We start from the raw sequence: 9,106 nt of genomic DNA, 5'->3' as shown, positions 1-9,106 counted from the left end.
ACTTTTTACAAAAGCATACAATGTAGAAAACTGCACACACAAAACACCGTTTAATTGGTTACTGACATAGAAATATTGATATTTTTATTCTCAAAAAGTTTGATCCTTGTCAAAGGTATGTACTGATCTAATGATTCTTTTCCTTAAATATTTTTTTGATGTATCCGTATTGTTAATTGAATGTATGATATAGTCAGGTGCTTCCGTTTTGCAGTATGTGCTAGCGATCGTGTTTGCAACTAAATAATATATACAAACATCGCGCTGTGCATTACCATATTGTAACAGAATCGAGTCCCTGGCGCTACCGATTAATTGAAGCAGACACTTCCTGTACCAGTTTTGGGGCGGGTTTTACCTACCTTGCGGACGAGCCCAACATTTTTTTATTTTTTTGTGCATATGGGTTTGTGCGTGTGTATAGAGTGTGAACGACGGAGAAGGCTGAGTGTTACTACAAGGCAGGAAAAATGGTACAATAAAGTATGGCTTTAAGGTGAATTCCTTTCAAGGTTCATCGATTATTTTGCCATTAAGACAAGGTTCTGAAGTTAGTCACGTTAAGGACTGTATGCAGCAGTAGCGACTCTAACAATGGCTGTTTCCTGCAGTAATGGTATCAAAAGGACCTCCCAAGAATTCCTTTTTAAAAACGGGTGTGTTTTCTTCTCAGGTACTGTCTCCTTTATGTTTTATGTGCAATATGTTAGGCAATTCAAGTTGCAGTGCATTTAAAGGGGTTATGCTAGAGCTATTTCACAATTTATACTCTGGAATGGGTTGCAAACTTCACACTAACACCCGAGTTGCTTTTCTGTAATATTCTTTTCCACTGGGCCATTATACTGTATTACCAGTATACATTACCAGAACTTACTTTGTATACATGGATAGCCGTTTGCCTTCCCTCAGGATTCACTCAGTTGTAAGGTGTACACTGCCAAGATCAATACATGAATAGAGATTACACCTGCTCTTCTGCCAGGAGAGTCATAGTTTGGGCAACTGAATGCTAAAAAAAAATGACCAAATTGCACATGTTGTAATATGTTGTAGAATATGCATTGTAACTTTCCTTGTATTATATGTTGTGTGTGAAACGCGTTAATTTGATGTGAAGTAGGTGCGATTTCATTTTTTCAGCAGTAACTTTTAATACTGTACTGATAATAATGCGAAAAGAAACAATTTGTAGTGACCGAAGGTGCAGAATATCCTGCAGTTTTAACAGTGTAAAGAACCTACACTAATAGCCACCTTTTGGATATAGGTAAGTGAGAACATTGGTGGGGGTTCGGGAGACATCTTGGAAAAAATTTGGTAATTGTTAACAATGGTATTTTAAACACGGTGTAGAAGCAGATGGTTAACTGCTGGAAAATAGCATATATATTGTAACATGGTAAACTCAATGAACACAATACCTCTTGGCCTCAGCGCACGAACTGTGGACAAATACAAGAATAACGGAGAAACTTTCTTCTTCTTTCGGCTTTTCCCGGTTAGGGGTCGCCACAGCGGAACTCCTGTCCGCTAATGATTGGCAGTCGATTTTTTTTTTTACAATTACCACAAATCAAGGACAAATTTTAAGTATTGCTCTTATAAACTGCAAAGTTACTACGATAACAGGTTTTGCTTTAACGTGAATCTGCCAAAGGGGCTGACATACGAAACTCAACAGTCTGTCATTATTTATTAACTTCAGCCATCTGTGATTTGCCAGAAAAACACATTTTTGAGAAACTAATTAAAATATGAGGCAAAAATCTGGACATTCTGCGAAAAGCTGGACAGTTGAGAGGTACGTACCTCATATTTGCCTCTTCCCACGTACACATTTTTTTTAATTTATTTTTCTGGTACATTACGGGAGATTGCAGTTTCACGCTTCACTGAGTTCAGAAAACGCGTGTTAATGCAAAATAAATATGTTCAGGTAAGGTGAATGGGAGTACTGTTTTAAAAACGTTTCCGATTTTGGACAACTGTCTCATAGTAGTTTAGCATGTCCAGAATTCTTGATCAAGGGCTTAGGAGTCAAACGGGGAGGGGAGGTGTCAGAACTGAAAATTACATTTCCTTTTCACTTATTTAAACGTCCCTTTTTCCTTACAGCATTTCTCCTGTGTTTCCCGCTGTCACTTGCTGCGACTATCACCGTTATCAATGATCCCGTAACGGCGGCACTTGGAGACAATGTCACTCTGGGTATCAGTATTGACGAAAGTGTGGTGCTTTGTACGTGGTATCGAGGAGCCGTAGACGTGACTAACTTTATCCTGCGAGTAGCAAATGGAGTACAGGCTGAAGGCTCCCAATACACCCGCAGGGAATCTGTTCTGCAACCAAGTCACTCGTTGAGGATAGCGAATGCTACGTTGGCAGACAGCGGTACTTACTGGGTGCGCATTGTATTTACATCAGGAAACGAAGTCCTGTCCAATCTCACGTTAAAGGTGTTGGGTAAGTCAGGTGTATCTCAGTTATCACGTTTGCGCTTTATGTAATGTAGGTTCTATTTTCTTGTAAGCAGATTATATCGACTGCCAGTGCAGTTCTGAAGTCTTTGTGCAACTGATAAATCATTTAAAGAATAATAGCATACTTGTTTAAAATACTGGATTTTGCAAAATTATTCCACAGTGGATGCATCCAAGTCAGAGTATAACAACAAAAATACTATGTCTAATTTACATCGGTGTACTTTGTGTGTGGGACGGAGTTTGGAAGGCTGCATAATCTAGTAGTGAAGCATGTCATAGGGTTTTATGTAGTTCACGTAAATGACCTTATTCTACTGCCAGCAACTCACAGGTAGTTTGCGAAACTCAGTGCACTTATAAATATTTATACCAGGCTGCACTGCCCTTGATTATGAAGTTGCCAATTAACACTGGGGTTGTGCTAAATTGTAGTAGGATACTGCAGTAAGTAACACAGTGTGCCATAGCTATCCAAAATGAGGAACACTACCTCTCATAATGTGGAACAAATGGGCAAAATGTGGAATACTTACTAATGGCTTACTAACAACTTCAACTAGGAAGCTCATAGGATGGCTAAATGTGATATTTTTACTTATAGATTTGTTAATGAAGTAATATGATTCTGTATATTTACCATTGATATCATTTAAATATCGCTAATACTGAGTTTGTGGCAGTTCCTTTCAAAGTGGAACTTCGAGGAACATGAATATTTTAGGATTCCAAATGAGGAACTTTCCTCAAAATTAGGTACACTTGAGAGGTATGTAGCATATTGTGGAAGGATAATACCACAGGTGAGCTGTTTGGAAAAAAAGTCTGGGCGCCTGGTGTAATCAATAGCCACACGAATAGCATGATCCCACAACATTTCAAACAATAGAATTCATGGAGTTTTATATCAGCATTGCCTATTATAGTCATCAAGTAGGTATAAGGTCGTTTTTATTGAGTGCTAGTCTTTGAAATAAGTGTGGGCGTGCATGTATTTGTATGTGTGAGAGACAAGGGAGAGATAGAGAAGAGAGGGAATGCCTATGTGTTTGGATATTAGATCAATTCAGATGTTCACATATTTCAATATTTTATGATCTGTCACTGGGGTGTATACTAAATATTATACAATTTTATTTTTTTAATTTTAAAATGTTCATTTAAGTATTCACCAGACACATTCTGGATGGCGTCCATTCACACCTAAAACAACTGCCTAACAGTAATAATTCATGGCATAACGTGGATTTTGGGGGAGTTTAATTAAAATGTATCCAGACCATTTGGTCATTCAATTTTTGTTGTCTGGACCCAACCTTAACAGGTGCAAGTGTACGTAAATAAATCCCACTGGTGCCAGTTATTATTTAAATGAAGCTAGGCTGCTGCATAGTTTTAAAGGAAACACAATATTTAACCACATCGTTCAAGAGTATTAAATGTATTATGAACCTGTTTTAAGGTGATAATATTTGCTTCTGTCTGTTCTTTCTCACTTGATTTATATTCAGTCCCGTAGAAGTTTCCACATGCTTACATGTAAATCTTTGCATAGCTCTCAACTGTTTTCTGTTTCTCCAGATTGGCCCTGATTTTTGTCTCATATTTTTGGTCTGTTCCCCATAAAAGTTGTTATATTTTGACATATTGTCAAACATTGCAGTTAATAATAAGAAGCATTCAAGTGTCAGCCTTCTTATGCTTCATAAAGTGCATGCCAAAACAAAATGTTATTCTGATAACTTTCTAAATGTATAAGAACAATGTTTAAAATCTGTAGATCAGAGTGTGTGGTATACTTTTAAGAATTTTTCCAGTGAGTCAGCACAGGCATGTAAGTACTGAGCACGTGCAAGCAACAGTGCCATTTTGAGTGAGCAGCCAAAGTGTGAGCATGCAAGTATGTAGTCAGTCAACGTTTAATGTTCCTGCCATCCATACTGATGTGTTTGTATACAGTTAACTACTTAAACAAACACCCAAGCCTCAACGTCTTCTTAATGCACATACGAAGAGCAACATGGTATCAGAATGGGTACCAGAGTTACAGCCATGAAGCAACCAGTTAGAGGGGGAGGAGTATACAGGAGTGGATGGATCATCTGTACTTCTCAAACAACCCACAAAACAGGTCAGAAACAAATTCCAGGTACTAACATTTTCTTAAATGGTTTATTTTGTTACAAATTTAAAACGAAGCACTCAGAATGCTCAAAAGGAAGTTCTTATTCCACGAAATGTCCGAAACTATGACATATTGATAAAAATATTTGAAATAATTACGAAATGTTTGAAACAATATTTGAATTGCATAAAATGTATAAAACAAAGAAGACAACCTTATTTTTTGCTATATGCTACTTTTTCTTATTAACTAGAGCTATTCAAAATATCCAAAGTGTGTAAAGTGTTTGCAAGTGTGTCCAGTATTACAGTGCAGTTATTTCGCAAAGTAAAGTTTTTTCAAAGATTATTTCACAAAGTACAGTTATTTCAAGGCATATTTTGCAGTGTACAGTCTTGTGAAGAGCTTATTGCACATTTGAATATTATTACAAGTGCCTGGTGTGTGTGAATGTTCGGACATAATTACAAGGGCTGTTTTGCATTGTGTTGCACTATAATCTGTGGGCATGGCAGAAGGATTTTGCAGACTCGCACCACTTGTGTTTGATAACAGTGTTGCAGAAAATTGGACAGTGTTTGAGCAGGAATACAGTATTTTCATACAGGCTGCTTTTCTGACAAAGATGCATGTACAAAAGCATTTATTCCACTTAATTTGGCTGGTTCACAGGCCATTGAATGAGAGCTTTCATTTGTGTATGCATCTGCTCTGTTTGCAGGGGAGTGGGAATACTGCCATATAGCGGTACCGGCTGAAACAAGGGAAGACCCAGAGTGCTTAAAACATAAATTTAGAGAAGTGTGTAATCCCCAAATGAATATTACAATGGAAAGGCACATTACACAACTGATCAAAAGCCTGGTGAAACTTTGCAGCATATATAACTGACTTGAGAAATAAGGCTAAACCTTGCAGATTTGGTGAAGGGGTGAGTTGATAAAAGACAGGCTTTTGTGTGTTACTAAAGATGACACAGTGAGAAAGATTTTGCTTTGAGACAGTGGTTTAACACTAAATAAGGCCATTGAAATTTGTCAGATATACCAACTTACAGAAAGGCACACAGGTATGCTTACAAATGAGAATAGCTATGGAAGGCATAGTGACAAAGCTCATGTTGATAGTATGCAGCACGTGGTTAAAAGAAACAGGACCAAGCACATGGCAGCTACTGCATGTCCCTTAACAGTCCCTGGGAAACCCAGAGTCTTTCCAGCAAATTCCAGGTCATACCCAGTGAAGCACAAGGGTGAGTCAGCAAAGTCAAAACAGGTGCTGCCAGAGTCTTTCCAGCAAATTCCAGGTCATACCCAGTGAAGAATAAGGGTGAGTCAGCAAAGTCAAAACAGGTGCTCCCACCTAGTTTCATAGTCAAGTGTTGTAATTGTAGTGGAAATCACGAACCCAAAAAAGAAAAGTGCGTAGATTTTGGTCAGCAGTGTCATTCTTGCAATACATGGAATAATTTCAAAAGGTTTTGTAAATCAAATAAGGGGCATTCTTTTATTAAACAAGGACATTCCAAGCGGCAAGTTGATCAATTAGAAAGATGCAGCCCTACTTTTTATGTTGATGGTGAGTCTGTGCTTGGTGAAACAGTTAATGCATTTGATTTGTGAGCAAAGAATGAAATCTTTTGTATTGTTTGAATTAATGGGGGTCCTGTAGAGCTTAAAGTAGATACTGGCTCAAAGTGCAATGTTATGTCAGCAGAAACATTTGCTAGACCACTGCTCTACACCAATAGTCAATCCCTCCCTGGTCAGATCTGACCATAAATTAATCACTGTGGAAATCCACATCTCACCCACACCCTCTGCAAAGGTAACCACCTTGAAAAACTTCTCCAAAGCTGACTTTGGACTCCTAAAACAGAGGTGGCTCACTTCACAGCACCCATGCCAATGGAAAATAGCTGCATGACTGCTGAGTCATACACCAATGCACTGTACGAACATGAACATAAATGTATAGAATTAGCCATACCCAACAGAACCAAGACGCTCTCCTCCAAAAAAAAGGAAGCCAGTCTGGTGGTCCCCTGCCATTACTAAACTCTACAACAGAAGGAAGAAACCATTGCAGAAAAAGGTGAAATCCCAAGACTGGAAAAAACTCCCTTATTAGCCTCAACAAAAAGTTGAGATTCCTCATCAAATCCTCTAAAGCCAGCTATGAAGGCAGAATTGTGGCAGACACTAAAAACAATTATAAGGCCTTCTATAACTATATCAAGAGCGTCCATGGCAATACCCATATTTGTTCTAAGATACTGCACAATGGTACCTCCTACTGAGCCAACAGATATTACCAACATACTGGTCGACATATTCAATGCCAACTTTACCCCTCTGTTCCCCCTAAAGGACCAATCCCAATACCAGAAGAATGCCAGGCACCCAGCATTACTGCAGCACAAGTTAAAGCTGCATTGTCCAAGGCCAAGAATACATCGTCCATGGGACCCAATAATATCCCTGGCTGTGTTCTGCATGAACTACAAAGTGAACTGGCACCACATCTATGTGCACTGTTTAGTCACAGCCTCACCTCAGACTTTGTCCCTACCGAATGGCGCACTGCTACAGTCATCCCTCTCCATAAAGGGGGAGCGACTACAGACCCTGGGAATTATCGCCCCATTAGCCTGACGAGTCTGATATGTAAAGCTATGGAGTGCATCATCATGGACCTGATTAACAAAGGTATAGGAAATCTCCAAATTCTAGACCCCACGCAATTTGGCTTTGTGAAAGGGAGATCATGCCTGCTCAACCTGGTTGACTTCTTTGAGTCAGTCACAAGGGTTGTGGATGAATGTGAGGCAGTGCATACAGCCTACTTTGATCTGGCCAAGACCTTTGATACCATTCCTCACGCGGGAATTATTGATAAACTCACCAAACTAGGTATCAACCCCTTTATCACTAGGTGGGTTGCAAATTGGCTCACAGATGGAACACACAGTGTGAAAGTAGCAGACTCCAAATCAGACTGCAGACCAGTCACAAGTGGAGTCCCACAGGGATCAGTTCTTGGTCCTCTCCTGCTTGGAATCTACTTCTCAGAAGTCCAGGCCAACACAAAGGAACTCTGGCTGACCAAGTTTGCAGATGACTACAAGTTGGGAGCCATTATTAACTCCCCCAAGTGATGCAGACACCTTACAGAAAGGCCTCACTGAGACAGATGACTAGTATTGAAACCATGGTCTTAACCTTAACATCAAAAAATGTGTCATCATCCCTTTTGTAAAAACTCAGTTCCCAAAAATAGAAGCACAAATCCACGAACAACATTTCCTTCAATGCTGGCCACAGTAAAGACTGTGGAGTTTAGAGAGAGTTTTCCCTGCAGAGTGGAACTACAGGAGGGCCAGCCTTTATTGGGGAAAAACTCAGTTCCCACTAATTACCACATCGATGGGAGCCCGTTGAACACTGAAGGTGTTATAAGAGGTCTGCAGATGCAGGTTGACAGCAACTTCTCCTTCGACCACCACATTGCCACTGTGGTCAGAAAGTCCTTCTATCTGGCAGATGTCATTACCAAGGGTTTTGCATCCAGGAAGAAAGAGGTCATTGTCTCTCTCTACTCTTCCCTCATTAGACCAACCATTGAGTATAGTGCCCCATTTGGCATGTACCTCACTAGACACCTGCAACAACTGGAGAATCCACAGAAGTACCTCACAAAGAGGATTCTAGGCATTAAATGTATGTCCTTCACAGACAGACTCAAAAGACTCCAGCTATTCTCTGTATCATATTGCCTACTTAGAGACAATCTCTGCTTGACTTAGAAAGCCATGTCTGACCCAGCTCTGTTAGAAATGCTACATCTAAAGAAATCCCAATTCCTCCACACTACATGCTCCAGAGACCTCAACCTCATTACCACAATCAACAGAACATGCTGGAGGGACAGGTTCCTCACCCAGAGACTGCCCATGCTCTAGAATAGACTTCCCTTACATGTCAAGCAGAGCACCTTGCTGTCCTTCTTCAAGAGAAATCTTGATGAGTGGATGGATAATAGAAGTCCACCCCAGGGATCACTCCAGTGACTCTAATTGATAGAGGCACTGTGAACTAACGTTGGGTGGCACAATGCCAGTGCACTTCTATGGGCTAGGCTTGTAAAGGCTCCATGGCCATTAGCCTGGTACGCACCTATGAACCTATGAAAAGCTGCAGATCAGCTTGATTTGACAAAGTTTGCGAAGCTCTATGCTTATGGTGATGAGGAGATTCAAATTGAAGGCTCAGTAGTGCTTTCATGTTATTCTGCTGGGAACGACTATGACTTGAAAGTTTTCATAGTCATGAGACACGTGCAGTCATTACTGGGCCTCAGAGACAGTTTGAAAATGGGACTGCTTTCATTTAGTAAATAAGTCCACCAGGTAAGCCTGCATGACAACAGCTCAAATTTCACCCAAACTATTTTTTCTGAGTATGCTGATAGTTTTGCAGACAAACTAGGCAAACTACCA

At 39.9% G+C, this 9,106-nt stretch overlaps 1 protein-coding gene across 1 annotated transcript in view; it reads left to right on the top strand.

Annotated features, from left to right (window-relative positions):
* Positions 1-421: 421 nt before the first annotated feature.
* Positions 422-9,106, top strand: part of LOC122808427 — a 109,979-nt gene continuing 101,294 nt past the window's right edge. The window contains exons 1-2 of the mRNA XM_044079389.1: positions 422-673; positions 2,119-2,466. Coding sequence (XP_043935324.1) covers positions 595-673; positions 2,119-2,466 — 427 coding nt within the window. The 5' untranslated portion in view covers positions 422-594. The remainder of the gene's footprint in view (positions 674-2,118; positions 2,467-9,106) is intronic.

The sequence above is a fragment of the Protopterus annectens genome, chromosome 8.part0 (assembly GCF_019279795.1).
Source record: "Protopterus annectens isolate FY-2018-M chromosome 8.part0, PAN1.0, whole genome shotgun sequence".
NCBI lineage: Eukaryota > Metazoa > Chordata > Ceratodontiformes > Protopteridae > Protopterus > Protopterus annectens.
This window is presented reverse-complemented; position numbering and strand designations above follow the sequence as displayed.